The 15,604-nt window shown below is 40.7% G+C and overlaps 2 protein-coding genes across 2 annotated transcripts in view; both read left to right on the plus strand.

The window, feature by feature from the left end:
* esyt3 (extended synaptotagmin-like protein 3) overlaps nt 1-15,604 on the plus strand; it is a 148,956-nt gene that overhangs the window by 37,088 nt on the left and 96,264 nt on the right. The window lies entirely within an intron of this gene.
* dnah7 (dynein, axonemal, heavy chain 7) overlaps nt 1-15,604 on the plus strand; it is a 98,524-nt gene that overhangs the window by 19,341 nt on the left and 63,579 nt on the right. Inside the window, exons 23-33 of the mRNA XM_072397643.1 lie at nt 2-170; nt 569-671; nt 6,255-6,382; nt 6,603-6,815; nt 7,554-7,652; nt 7,988-8,236; nt 8,993-9,142; nt 11,468-11,650; nt 12,871-13,047; nt 13,343-13,474; nt 15,094-15,315. Coding sequence (XP_072253744.1) covers nt 2-170; nt 569-671; nt 6,255-6,382; nt 6,603-6,815; nt 7,554-7,652; nt 7,988-8,236; nt 8,993-9,142; nt 11,468-11,650; nt 12,871-13,047; nt 13,343-13,474; nt 15,094-15,315 — 1,825 coding nt within the window. The remainder of the gene's footprint in view (nt 1; nt 171-568; nt 672-6,254; nt 6,383-6,602; nt 6,816-7,553; nt 7,653-7,987; nt 8,237-8,992; nt 9,143-11,467; nt 11,651-12,870; nt 13,048-13,342; nt 13,475-15,093; nt 15,316-15,604) is intronic.

The following is a 15,604-nucleotide window of genomic DNA, read 5'->3' on the forward strand; positions in this document are numbered from 1 at the left end:
GCACCTTGTTTGGAGCCCTCCACCTCCATTTGGGAGGTGCACCTGAGGGCCCAGCTGGTACAGGAAAAACTGAGACAACCAAAGACTTGGCCAAGGCTGTTGCCAAGCAGTGTGTGGTCTTTAACTGCTCAGATGGACTGGACTACATTGCTCTGGGAAAATTCTTCAAAGTGAGCAAATTCTCTTGCTATGACTTAATTTTTAACTGACACTGAAAAGGCCTTGAAAAATGTTCTTCTTCCGATAATTAATTAGAAGGAGTTACTCATACATGCTGTTTCCCTCTTCTTTTGGAATGAAGTGCAAAGAACAGATATTTATTTCTTGGAATCTTAACTATTGCCACATTCTATTATCCTGCTCTTTGAAGCAATATAATAGAATGTGATAAGTTTTAAAAATAGCACTCCACTGTTGTGGCTGTGAAGCCAACAGCAACACCAAATGATTAACACCGAAAATGACAGAAATCTTCCCCATGCCATTTTGAAATTAGTCACCTACACAGCCAAAATGTTTGATTTTGTGTTAAGTAGTTTCATGTGTTTGTGTATGTATGTGTGATCAGGGCCTCTTGTCCTGTGGAGCTTGGGCCTGCTTTGATGAGTTTAATCGCATTGACTTGGAGGTGCTGTCTGTGGTGGCTCAACAGATTCTCACAATACAGAGAGGTTTGTTTTTTTTTTTAAAGTCGGCTTTTCATTCCTTTTGATCTTCAAGTAAGTTGGCATTATACCAGAAACAGTTGGCTTTGTATGAGCAGTAAAGAAGCAGGTTTTAAACTGCAAGAGGTGCAGCACAGAGCTAAGGCAATTTGTGAAGACTGGCCAGGAGAACTTCAAGCACAGCTTTGTTCACTGCAGTGCAGCAGTGTGTATGCGCTTTGGGTGTTGAATGACTTTGTCACAAGATGTAAGAACCAAAACAATGTCCAGAATATGCCCATCCTAAAAATTTGTTGTTTGTGTTATTCAAGTACCTTATTGTACCTTCATATTATAATTTACAATATTGGGATAAAGAAGACTGACTTCACCTGACTACTCTGACCTAACTTGACAAATGATGAAGCTTCTAAAACTAAGTACATAAGCATTTTTCATCTATTGTAGTGAGAAACAGGTTGTCTTCAAGATGTGCTCATTACAAAGAAATAGATTAATGTTCTTAAACCTGCAATGTGAATGAATAAATAATTAATTTATCATCGTTAGTTTTTAGTTAGTCTTGCAAAACATTCTTTGCAAAACACTTCTACTCAACTTACTTCATCACAGTAAAACTCTATTTACCAGAATGTTGGGAGGCTGTGTGAAATGTGAATAATAATGAAATGCAATGATCTGCAAATCATTTAACTTTGTGTTGAAGTTGAATTCAAAAAGTGTACACAGATGAAGACATGCATTGCATGGTAGGCAGGCGGTGGGAGTAGATAAAAGTCAATAAAGGTTAAGGGGCAATGTGAGCAAACAGTGATGTGTAAACTAACAAAAGGCAGCAGGAGATTCTTTTATGAACAAATAAGTCGAAAAATGTCCAACAACTAAAGAATGGAAAGGAAAATAGAGTTGAATTGAAAAAGATAATTAAAACATCTTGGATTTACATAAAGTCCCAACGTGGTTCCCAGGTTGCATACAATCACTGGGACATGATTAGAGGTTAGAGAAAACTAAAAGCTGTCCTGATTATATTAAATTTCTAAAATGAATGTGAAGGAAAGAGCAGCAAGGAGAAAGGATGTTAGTCCAAAGAGCAATGATAGAAATAGAAATAGAAATAGAAAAATACTTTATTCATCCCCTAGTGGGGGAAATTCAAATTAGTCAAGTAGCTCAAAAGAGTATTAATATTTACAATGATTTCATACTGAACAACAATAATAATGATAATAATAATCAATTGACGAAATAAATAAATACATTTGAGAAGAACATGTCAGCAGTCACTGTTAAAAAGCCTTATGGCTGTGGGGACAAAGGACCTCCTGAACCTCTCAGTCCTGCAGCGCAGTGAGATGAGCCTCTCACTGCAGCTGCTCCTCTTACCTGCCAGGATGCTGTGGAGAGGATCTATTATTATCCAAAACAGCATATAATTTCCTCCTCATCCGTTGATCCACCACAGCACTGAGAGGGTCTAACCTTCTGCGTACAACAGAATTGGCCTTTTTCACCAGTTTGTCCAGGCACTTTGTGTAGTGCAACTCCCCCAGCAGACAACATCATAGAGCAGTGCACTCCCAATGATAGTGTGATAAAACATGCATATCATATCACTGCAGACATTGAAGGACCTGAGTCGTCTCAGGAAGAAGATACGGCTCTGGCCCCTCCTGTACACTGTTTCTATGTTGGCAGACCACTCTAGTTTATTATCCAGCACCACCCCCAGGTATTTGCACGTCTGAACAGTCTCTATTTCCCCTCCATCAATGCAGACTGATTGGTATGGAGTTTTAAATCTCCTGAAGTCCACCACCAGCTCTTTGGTTTTGGTAGTGTTCAGGAGCAAAAAGTTATTTTTGGTCAAGCCATAGAAGGACTCCACAAGGTCCCTGTACTCCTTCTCCTGTCCACCACGCACACATGCCACAACAGCTGTATCATCAGAATATTTCTGTATGTGGCAGGACTCTGAGTTGAAGAAGCCTAGTCTGATGTGTACAGGGTGAAAAGAAAAGGAGCCAAAACAGTACCCTGCGGAGCCCCAATACTGCATTCCAGTGTTCCAGAAACACATCTCCCCATCCAGTCTCTCCAAGGTCTTCATGATATGAGATGTCAAAGCCACCGGTCTGTAGTCATTCAGCTCCACCGGTTGCCCTAATTTGGGCACCTCTATGAGACAAGAAGTTTTCCACAGCACCGGGACTTTTTCCATCTGAAGGCTCATATTGAGGTGCCTATGAAGAGGGACTGCTAGTTGACCAGCACAGTCCCTCAGAAGCCTTGGACAGACTCCATCTGGGACTGCAGCCCTTCCTGACTGAAGTCTCCTGAGCTCATCTCCAACCTCCTTCATAGTTAGACAAAGAGGTTGTAGCAGAGGAATCAATTTTAGAGATGGTGGTGGGGGTGCAGCTGGACAGAGGAGGTCAGGCAGTGGGAGCTGCCACAGATGTGAAGGTGCAGCTGGGCTCAGGAGGCCTGGGTGTGGTAGCTGCCACAGATGTGGAGGAGCAGGGTGCCTGATGCTGGAAGCTGCCGCAGAGGTGGATGTGCAGCTGGGCTCAGGAGGTCTAGTGGTGGAAGCTGCCGCAGAGGTGGAGGTGCAGCTGGGCTCAGGAGGTCTAGTGGTGGAAGCTGCCGCAGAGGTGGAGGTGTGGCTGGGTTCAGGATGCCTGGTGGTGGAAGCTGCCGCAGAGATGGAGGCATAGCTTGACTCAGGAGACATGGTGGTGGAAGCTGCTGAACAGAAGAAGAGTTGCTGCGGAGGTGGAGGTGCAGTCAGACGGAGGAGGAGGCTTGGCGATGCGAGTTGCCATTGAGGTGGAAGTGCAGCTGGACAGTGGAAGCAGTATAGAGGAAGCAGCTGTAGTGGTGGGGGTGGAGGGAACAGCAGCAGAGGTGGAAAAAGCCACACCATCAAACCTGTTGTGATGCTGGTGGAAAGTATTGGCTCTGTCCACATCACCTTCCACAGACAGAGTTTTTCAGTCTGTATCCAGAGATGGTCCTTCTGCCCCTCCACACCTACTTGGTGTTATTGTTCTCCAGCTGTCTCTCTACCTTTTTCTTCTACTCCACCTTAGCTCGACGTAGTGTCTTTTTAAGCTCCAGTTGTACACTCCTCCGCCTTTCTCCATCCCCTTTCTGGAACACCCTCTTTTTCTGGTTGAGGAGGTCTTTGATGTCATTGGTGATCCATGGTTTATTGTTAGGATAGCACGTTACAGTCCTCACTGAAATCACAGTGTCCCTACAGAAGTCAATGTAGTCAGTGATGGTGCCCACCCTACTATCCATGTCAATGTCCATTTCTTCTTCCTCCAGCAGCACAACCCAGTCTGTGACATCAAAGCAGTCTCTCAATGCATCACGTGCCTCTGGTGACCACTTCCTGAAAGATCTAGTAGTAACAGGAAGTCTTTGTACACAAGGTCTGTATGTAAGTTGTAGATGGACCATGCTGTGATCAGATCTACCCAGTGGTGGAAGAGACACTGCCCTGTAGGTCTCCTTCACATTAGCATAAAACACATCTAATGTCTTTTCTCCACGTGTTGAACAGTCCACATACTGTTCAGAGCCAGTCAGGCAGGAGGATAGAGAAACGTGGTTGAAATCCCTTGTGATTGCAATGAATGCTTCAGGATGCTGGGTCTGTATCCTAGCAACGGTGTCGTGGATGACGTCACACGCCATTGTCGGTGCTGCCCTCGATGGAATGTAAACAACGATGACGACTGTATATGGTTACTCTCTGGGCTCATAGGACTCACGGAAACCAACTGACAGCAGTTCAATGTCTGGACAACATATCCTCTCCTCAACGGTCACATTGTGGGGGTTAACCCATTTCTGATTAAAAAAAACAGGATAATACCCCCGCCTTTCCACTTACTGCTCGTATTCCGGTCACGATCCGCTCGTACGGCTGTGAAGCCAGGTATGCCCACACATGAGTCTGGTGTGTTGTCGTTCAGCCAGAACTCAGACAGACGGATCAAACTGCTCTCCTTATACAGCTGTTGGCTCCGCACAAGCGCCTCTGGCTCATCACACTTGTTTGGTAGCGAGTTAGAGTTTCCCATAATCACCGAGGGCAGAAAAGGCTTGTACCTCCACCTCCTGTTGTGCCTCTTTGCCTTTAATTTTGGTTCAGCTCTGCATCCACGGTACAGCTTTTTTTTAGCTCGATCAGAATTGGATGTTTAATTCCGCGTCCAATCCTTGACAGTGCCAACAGTTCTTCTCTTAGGTACACCGCTCTAGTACTGGTAGCAGTGCACATTGTCAAAAAATAAAAAATAAAATGAAATGTAAGTAAAAAGCAGATCACTAAAAATCACTAAAAAAGTTGAGATAAAAATGACATATAATTATATAAACAAACAAAATTGAGAGCTACACAGACTTGCTGCCGATAAGGCCGGCGCATAGCAATACGAAGCACAGAAGTGTCCTTTGCAGCTGATAACTTAAGCTCGCATCCAGAAGACCATTGTTTTCAATTTTGCTTATTTCAGCAATTCATGGGTACCACTGACGTCACGTCGATGAGACCGCCGCCATATTTGTGTACATACAGCCGAGACAGCCTGAACGCTTTTAAGAGCATGGATGCCTACCAGTATGCTGTTGCTAGATGTGTGGAATCACGGATATGGCACCTGGAGTCAAGGAAATTATATGTCATCACAGCACATGTAAATAATTCAATAACAGTTTTTAAACGTGTGGTTTTGGTAGTAGTTCACCGTTAACGTTACCCTGGTTGTTGTTTGCTCCGGCGCTAACAACTCCCTAGGTTGTTTACATTCCCACTTATGCTCACTGCTAGCTGACATCCATGCTTTATCATCTATCTATGAAGTGAAACATATGTGTGACTTTTAATGTAAACAAGACTGTTTGTGGTTAACTCAGATCATGTCAGTGGTCTCTTCTTATTGTAGCCAACCATTTATTGTGCCGGTCTACGTCCTTTGGGATGGAATAAAACTGCATTTCGGGGTTTCTTTGTCGACTGCTATCACAGCCAACAGCTCAACATATTCCTAGCATCTTTCAAATAAGGTCAATTTTCAGTATCTGATTTTCCTCCTCCTCCACTTGTTCTGGTAACGTGACAACGCTGTAACCTGTGACCTGAGTGCTGCGGGCGGACACAAATATGGCGGCGTGGTCCTGATGAATACAATGTCCAATTCCATTTTGCTCTTATTACAAAAACATAGCTCCCTTGGAAAAAGAGTCTTGCTGCTGATCTGATCTGCCTGCATTTCAGACCCTTTCACTTAATGAAAACATTTGGTGCATTTTTAAACAAAAAAAACATGGCAAAAGAGCTCCTGAACTGTTTAGCTACTAAATCTCATATCAGGCATCTAAAACTTTAGCAATGGCTCTGCTCAGTTGCCAAAAAGTTTTCAAAAAATGTGGCAGTAAATATGCCTTGTTTCAACCTTTCTGAAACATGTCTCTGGCATCAGATTAAAAATGAGCACATATTTTTACATACATGTTTTGTTTTTGCGTACTCTTGCACAAATCCAATACGTCATCTAACTGCATCTGTTTGATCAGGTATTGCTGCCCATAGTGAAATGCTGATGTTTGAAGGGACAGAGCTAAAACTGAACCCCTCATGTGCTGTGTTTATCACAATGAACCCTGGCTATGCTGGACGCTCAGAACTGCCAGACAACCTCAAGGTACATCGTCAGTCTTATTTTCAGTATTCAGCATACTAATTAATTAAGGTTTGTTTGCATTTGTTTGTAAATCTGCATTACTGTTTATTTTTGTCATACAAGAGGGTTAGGGTGTCTCAGAGCAGCCAATTTAGAGAACTTCAATATACGTAACTACTTAGATGTAAATGTATTTAATGCAGTGCACGTTTCCATTAAGAAAACTCCCTCTAAACCACAGGCTCTCTTCAGGACTGTAGCCATGATGGTACCAGATTATGCGATGATCGCCGAAATTGTGCTTTACTCGTGCGGCTTTGTGACTGCGAGGCCTCTGTCGGTGAAAATAGTGGCCACTTACCGACTTTGTTCAGAGCAGCTGTCCTCACAGCATCACTACGACTATGGGATGAGAGCTGTCAAGTCTGTGCTAACTGCTGCCGGAAACCTTAAGGTTTGTCAAAGTGATGGGATTCTTTGCTGCTTGTCGTTTTTCTTCCCTACAAAATGAAAAGAAAAAAATCTGAAATGTATACATAATCATGTATGGATTATATATTTCAAGTCTAATACTGTTATCCTGATAGACTTCAGTTTCCTTTCAGGCAGATGTAGTTACATTGATGTAGATGTAGTTAAATCTTTAATAATTAAATGTAAACATAAATGGTAAGAAAAGCTGAGTATAATGTCTTGCTTTATCTTCAAAAGAGTTCCATGGTACAAATGTAAGATATTGAGCAGAGTCCTGTGATGTGTGAGTGAAGGAAGAAAAGAGTAGAAAAGATCCGTAAAAGAGGCTTTCAACATTTAGAGACAGGCTCTTCTTTTTCTGTATAAGCAGGAGATTTTCTAGCAGATAGATTAAGCCTGATGCCATTTTTACTTTTCTTACAGAGAGACAAGTGTATTTAGTTCCCTAGCAACAGCTGCTGATGCCTCTTCTTGAATTTAACAGGGGTGCCTGTCAGTCAGATGTGAACAAAAGGGAACTACTTTATTGTAATTAAGCCACTTCATAATGCATATGAAGCGGCTGAATTAACGGGAACAATAAAGTAGTAGGCTACCCTGTGTCTCTTGTGCTCCTCTTATTTATTTGTTGATGTGTTTCATTTGCTGGTTTTATACTTTTATAATTTTTCTCCTCTTATCTCATTGGGGATGTTCTTTTCTTTTCTTTTTTTTTCAGTTGGCTTTTCCAGAGGAGAATGAAGACACCCTGTTGCTGAGATCCATTATCAATGTCAATCTGCCCAAGTTCCTGGCCCATGATCTGAAGCTTTTTGAGGTGTGTTGGGCTCACATTGTCTTGATTAATGGAGCAGTTCACTTCAACTGATGTCAGCCCGTGTTAATTCCACTCAGTTCATCTGGAATCTCGATGCACTGAGACAATCTCATTTTTATTTGAATCAGAATAGTTCACTGGAATACATATGTGCATCAGAGAATGGGTTCTTCATTTCCTCTGTAACTATCATTTGTGCATCCTCACTCTTAAACATCTCAATGTCAGTGTGTGATTATGCATGCTTTTCCTTCAAATAAGGATTGAAGAGCTTGTTTGTATTGCGGTGATTCTTTTGTCACTGATCCCAAAATATATGACTTTTTTTGCCCTAGGGTATCACCTCTGACCTCTTCCCAGGGGTTACGCTTCCAGAAAGAGACTATGAAGTTCTACTCGGGGCCATAAGAGAAAACTGCAAGCACATGAACCTTCAGGTCACAGAATTCTTTGCGGAGAAAGTCCTGCAAATCTTTGAGATGATGATAGTGAGACACGGTTTCATGCTGGTGGGTGAACCATTTGGAGGAAAGACCAGTGCTTACCGTACGCTGGCTGCAGCCCTTCATGACATCTATGAAAAGGTGTGATGCCCATTTTCACTGTGCAGAATTGTAAGTCATGGGGAAATGGAGTAAGAGTGATTCAGATAATTGCAACAGCAGAGGTGAAATGTGGCACATGAAGCCCTAAGCTTGATGATCATATCCGATAGCATCAGAAATGTTGAAAGCACAGCCTTATTTGCGAATAGTTAAACTTGTAATTTTAACTTTTATGGAGTCTGAGTCCTTGGAACATGAACTTGCTGAATCTGTAAAAGAAGACGAAAAATATCACCTAAACCTTTCTGTCAGGCAAATTTATGTGACACCCAATATTCAAGGCTTATATGAGACGCATGCTTGTCCCAAGTAAACACATCCATCCAATTTGTCAGAGCTGTAGTCTTTGTTTAGCAGTTATCGATCTCACAGAGAGGAACAGAACTGGCTTGTTGTATTTACATGGCCGCAAGGCCTGAGAGGCATCCCACCGAGGAGACAGATGAAGGCCTGCTGATGAACGCCTGGGAATGCCACATTTATCATCTTCATCCTTGTCGCTACACATCCACTGATCATGCCCAACTCTGCTCCCCTCTATCCCTCTTTTTTCACAAACAGTTTGCTTTCTCTTTGTTTTTTATTCAGACTGAAACCTTGTCTGAATTGCTGTTTGTTTCAGAATTTGCTGCTCTTTCTCAGCACAAGTTCTTATATAGATAGGAGTATTCAAAGTACTAAGGCGGGAGCAAGTTGATCAAATGAGTTTGGTAATGAATGTGGTTGTTTCATCAGGGTCTGATGGATGAGAACCAGGTACAGATCACAGTGATCAACCCCAAATCCATTACAATGGGTCAGCTGTACGGCCAATTTGACCCCGTCTCTCACGAGTGGTCTGATGGCATCCTTGCTGTCAGCTATAGGACTTTCGCTTCCTCTCAGGTAAGGCGGCCACCTGGAGGCAGCTGTGTAAATCCCTGTGCAAGTTCACTACCAAAGCTGTGTGTATGCAAAAAGGAAAGAATGTGTATGTTTTGTCAGATTATTGATGCTGTGTGTATGCATGGCTCTTTTTTATGAATCTAAGTCATAGTATAATTGTACACACATGTGCACGTACCTGCTGTGCTCTGTAACCATTATTGGATGAATATCTGTATCTATATGTAGATATAGCTATAGATATATATGTACAGTCACGTATGATTTTATGTCTGACATATACTCTTTCAGATAGTTTTCTCCCTAGAAAGTCAGAGTTGATTGTACTAAACCTGCTTTTAGGTGCTTTTGTCTTTTCGTTATAAGGGGCACACTGTTTTCATTACAGACATTTATCTGTGGGACAGAGGGAAGGTGTCTTCACATAGGAGGATTCTCTGAGGAGTTAGAACTGTAGCAAAGAGTGTTTGTCTGTCATGAATACACCTGCTGTTTATGGTCTTGTTCCTTCTTTCTCATTATGCCAGTTACTTTGTTGCAATGCTAATTTTTCTTTGCGATAAAGCGGTCATGCGACTCCAGTTTTGGCTTGTGAAACCCTCTGCTCTTCACATGTTTTCTGTCAGTGATCAATTTTTCTCCTTTAATTCTTGACAAACTGCGCAAACATTACAAGATAACTAACCAACACTTTAACATTTACATATATTGCAGATATGCATACCAATATTGTCTGTATGGAAGCACTCTTTTTTTTAAACAGTTCTCTTCACTAGTTAAAGGAGGAAATATTTGTCTATGTTCACTACATTGTGTTGGGCTTGTACATAAAGGCTGCACAGCTTTGCCAGGACTGTTGGCTCACAACAGACATTCAGGCTACTCTCTTGTCAAGCAGACAGTAGTAGAGATGAAGTATCATTCAATGCAGTGTGCAATATGCTTTCTTCATAATGAGTAATGCAGAACTGAGTCACATTGAGCAAGAACATTGCTGCTGCACATCACCACATGAGTTACAGCTTCAAGAGTGTGTTGCGCTACCTACAGTAGGTAGACATACAACAAGAAGATGAGATTTATATACATCATTGTCTCCTCAGCCTCAGTTTCGGAGTTTTGGATGGATCATTGTTCAGCTAGATTGGCATTTCAATTAATTGCAAGCTGGCTGAGAGAAAGGCTGCAGTGACATGTGAACAAAAGAAACATTTGGCTGTCTTGTTAAAATTAGACCCTTAATAACTCTTTCATTTGTCACACACAGCAGACATACAAGGCAATTTGAAATTGCAGTGGAGGCATGTTCTGATGGAAAATCATTTATTTTCCCTATCCTCAAATTGTTTCCAAATTAACTTGTCGTCTGAAATATGTCTCCGTATATAAAGTTGTCATTTTACAAATTGTTCTTTGTTTTGTCATTGAATGATTAGGTTGAAGTTGATGCAATTAAAATAGAAAACAAGAGCATATCTTGTCTTAATTAATTTTGAAAAAAGCCTTTTATTTCTCTGTGAGAAGAAATCTTTATTTGATTTGCTTTCTTTTTCTGCAGCACGTTTTACCTGACAAATTTAATAATCTGGAGTCAACAGCAGCATAGCGGGTTAAATTCCCTGCATATGCTATGTATTTTTCTTTATTAGTCAGATCATCATATTACATAAAACTCAGTTCTCTTTCAAGTAACAGATGGCCCCAGCCCATGCATCCTCATTTGTTTACATTATAACAAATCAATTTAAAGCACAGCTCTTGCCAGCCCGTTTCACTGGAGAATCAACACTTGTTGTCAGTTTCAATTATGACAGCGTTGGTGTTTATTTCTGTCACATAGCAAACATTCCTCACTTTGATTAAAATGCACAGGGCTTTGGTGACCTTGAAAGTCTGCATAGTCATTCCTCTTAGTGAAAAAGAAACAAATGCAGTATTTGGGTACTATAGAGGTTACAGACACACTGCAAACTAAGCTGTAGAACATGCATTGTTCTCAATGATCCTCAGATCTTAGAAAAGTTAGAAAATTCCTGTTTTATAGATTTTAAAATGAATCAGTCTGTAAATATGTCTGTTCATTTCATCCACCAAACTGATTCAGTATCATTTACAATATTTTACAAGACTTAATCATAGCCTATATTTATCTGAAATGATTATGCATTTCTGTTTTTGTGAGTTGTGATATTTAAAAGCCTAAACCAGCAGGACAGTATTGTCTTCTATTTGTGACCTGTCCTTCTCTTTGGAAGCTGTCAGAATTGTGCTTATCTTTCTTTGCTACGAGTTATTTTGAAGTTGTGTACCACTTGTGTCTTTTAGAACCCTGACAGAAAATGGCTCATCTTTGATGGCCCAGTGGATGCTGTGTGGATTGAGAATATGAACACTGTACTGGATGACAATAAGAAGCTGTGTCTGATGAGCGGTGAGATCATTCAAATGTCACCACAAATGAGCCTCATCTTTGAGCCCATGGACCTGGAGGTGGCGTCGCCGGCCACAGTGAGACATACCTTTATTTACTTGATGTACAAGTTTCATTGTTATGTGTGTGGCTTCCATTTTTGTGCTCTTAATGAAGAGTCAGATGACACAGATAACACAGTGGACAACATGGACAGGAACTGAACAGCTAACGGGGGGGGTCTTTGAGGTCTCCTGAGCAATGTGTGGGTCATTCTCACATGAGTTGTTTACTTGTCTGAACTAGTGTACCTGAACTACCTGGTCGTTACGGTCACCAATGTGACTTTAATTTCTGTTGTTAAAGAGTACTGTCACATATGTGACCTTATCAACCCCAACCCACCAAGTGTGAACATCCTCTTCTATTACTTATAAGCTGATATTCCCCACATACTAGTTTCCAGCTGAGGAAGCCTTTTGGGTGCAAGATGAAAGTCTCCAAGAATTAAAAAAAAAAAAAAGGTATCAGTGAAATTATTTCCTTCCTGATATTCCTGCTCAGTCTTCATCAGGGCTTCAAGCTCGCCCATTGTATCTGTCAGTGACATCATATTTTCCATTAAATCAAGAGAAGAAATAGTATAAATGTCCTCCTCCTTTCCCTCTGCATCCTAGACATTTGGGGATTTGCGGTCTTATTTCAAGCTTCTCCCACAATGCAAACAGCTACACAGGACAGAATCCAAACCTGCATGGAAAATTGTTTAAAAGATCAGTGTTTTCACAGAAAAAAAGTCAATTAGAAAATCTCAAGAGGAAAGACACATTATGTCCAGAAATATTGCAGTAGGTTGCCACTGGTGCCACGCCATTCTAGAACAATTACGGAAGACACAAACCTGAGTTATATGCCTTGAAAAAGGACAATGTACAGCAAAAAAATTAAAACCAAGGGGCATTGTTTTTGACTGAACTGTAAGAAACCAACTGAAGGAAATGGAACTCACATCCTGAAAAGCCAGACGTAAACCATCACTAACACCTTAACAGAACAAAACATAGTTACCGCGAGCTAAAGAGACCCAGCCATGGACTGTGGGTAATTGGATAAAAGTGGATTCCATGTTTTCTTCCTGGGGTTGGACAAAGGATGAAATGCACAGTCCTTCAGAATGTTGATATGTTCAACACTGCACTACCACATTGAGTTCCCAGCATTTCACCCAATAATGTTTGAATAATTGCTGTAATTCTGTGTATTTTAAGAATCACCGGTTTAGAAGTGTGTTTTCATAAGTAATGTATGCTATTGGCAGGTGTCTCGCTGTGGTATGATCTACATGGAGCCCCACATGCTTGGCTGGCGACCTCTTTTACTGTCCTGGCTCAATACGCTTCCAACTGCTGTCAATGCCACACACAAAGCACTCATCACTGCCCTCTTTGACCGCATAATCCCTCCATGCCTCCAGCTCATTCGAAAGGCAACAAAGGTGCTGAATTTCTAAACCTTTGCTCAATGCATACTGTACATGTTTAAGATGGCAGTGGTTCACTTCTGCATAATATGCTGTCATATATGATACCCCAGAAAAATAATTATATCAGTCTTACTGTGCAGTAGAACTTTTCTTTAGTTACTTTTTGAATGTTTAAGTACTGTTTGTGCTGTTTAAATTTGACATTTCAGTTACACAGTTCACCTGCTTAGTTTAGAGAGTCATAGAATATTTAAACATCGTCCGTGTTTGAGATTTTTAAACAAGTTGTCCTTATGTTTGATTGCAGGAGTTGTCCCCGACCTCTGACACCAATCTAGTGAAGTCCCTGATGAATCTGATGGACTGCGTGATGGATGAGTTTCACAATGAAGAAAAAATGAAGAGCATGAATGAAAAAAATATTTGCTCCTGGTTAGAGGTTTGTGCACTACACCTCTGCAACTGCCAGTAATTATTATGATAGGGCTATGAACAGTGATAGCAAATGAATTGCTCTTAAACTGAACTCATTAAGACAGTGTTATGTTGCGGCCTGGTGTCCTGAGAGCATTCCATCACACAGTGCTGGCTGTTGCAAGCCTCTATACAGCCATGTCTTTGTTTAGATCAGTTTGCATAATGCAAGTATGACAGAGTAAATATACAAAAGTCAAAACAACAAGAGCTTAGAAACACTAAACCAACATTCAACGCCTTTAAGACCATCTGATGTGTCACTTTTCATTTAGTCAAACTGCCCATTCAAAATGTTGCACTTGAACACACTGCAGGAACTGAATTTAAAACAGCTTTCTTGTGTGCTTAGAATGCAGATTGGAACCATATCTGATATAAAGTGGGACTGTCAGGTTTTGTTTGACTTTGCACTGATTTGGCAAGTCTGGTTTTACTCACGGAGGCAGAAAAAAAATGCTTACATAGAATGAAAAACTAGACTTAACAGGTGAAATCACAGGTTTGAGCTGAGCAGCGAGAGAATAAACGGCTGTGCTTACAGGTTTTATGAAAGTGTCAGATGGAAAGTTTGCTTTTAGCTGTAAATCAAACTGAAAACTGACTTAATTAAACTGTGTTTTTAAGAACTGAAATTTGAAAAGTAAAACCTAAGTCCTTTTCCTCTATTATCTACAGCTTTATTGAGCTTTTTCTTTTCCATTCATCTTTTATTCAGACCTTCTCGGTGATGTGAAGGCACTGGTCATAGTAGTGTTCACCAATGCTAGTTAAAGGCACACACAAGTTTTCTTTAACCATGCAATCCTGATAAAATCTCAAAAGTTTTTTTTACATATACTGTAGTAATCAGGTCGGCCTTCACACAGGCAAAAAAAGGAAAAGTTTTAGCAGATGAGCCCTCTCTTCTCCCCCCTGCAATGACTTCCAGTTGATTTTTTCCTACTTTTATTTTTTGCCTTCGAATCATGTCTTTTGAAAGCACTGTTATTATCACCCTGTGGCACACTGCACTGATGAATGCCTTTCACCCTTCTCTTCTGTGTTTCTCATCCAATCATTATCAAAGTGTTGAATTAATCAGCTTTTTAACAGCAGGAGCTATCATGAGGCTGCTAAGCCTCATTTCCAATTCCTACAGTATCCCTGCTGTTTTTTGTTCTTTTGCAATAAAGACATCCCCTTTGTGTGGATTTTGTTTGCTGTCTCCTGAAATAATCTGAACAGTGGTTGATGCATTGTCATGGCTGTTGTACATTTAAATCAAATTCATAGTTGCAAACCTTTCCTGCTAAGTGAAATTTTTGACGGCAAAGCTTTTATGTACAACTCTAAACCTATACATTTCCTCATTAATAAGCTTGTCACACTGTAAGCATCATGTGTACCATGAGTGTATTAAATTTAGCATTACATATAATAACCTATATAATAATCTTGTATAATTACTTGAATGTATTTTAAGGCACTGCATCTTGGCTTTTAAACACAGACTCAATAGACAGACATTGTATGCACAGGTTGATATGATTAATGTAATTTAGTGATGAATAGCGGTGACAGTTGTCCTTTCTTTGTACAAAGGGCATCTTTGTGTTTTGCCTGGTATGGTCAGTCGGTGCCAGCTGTGATGATTTAGGCCGGGTGAAGTTTGATGTGCTGGTAAGAGAGGTCCTGAATGGCCCCTTAAGCAAGGAGACCATAACTCGTTATGGCATTCTGGCAACTGTCGAGGCTCCACCTAAACAGCTCACAGTTCCCTTACCCACCGAGGGAACAGTGTACCAGTATCACTTCATTAAAGAGGTAAGACTTCTGCTGACACTCAGAAGTTGAAGTTGTGAGCGATTTGCTGTATTTTTTTATTGAGGGTTACTTATGATTCACTTCCTTTTATCTGCAAATCTTTTCAACAAAGATTGGGAACATTTTTGATGAGCTTTGTATTATTAAGTTAAAAACTAAACACCTCCATCACACAGTATAAAATTATGTTAATATCAAATCTTACTGTGCAAAATTCTTGAGGCATCCTTCACTACTTAATATTTTGCTTCCAACAAGCTGGACTTTCTTGTAATCTTCAAACGTAGTC

Source organism: Leuresthes tenuis, unplaced genomic scaffold (assembly GCF_036924035.1).
Source record: "Leuresthes tenuis unplaced genomic scaffold, fLeuTen1.0.hap1 SCAF_12, whole genome shotgun sequence".
NCBI classification, from domain to species: domain Eukaryota; kingdom Metazoa; phylum Chordata; class Actinopteri; order Atheriniformes; family Atherinopsidae; genus Leuresthes; species Leuresthes tenuis.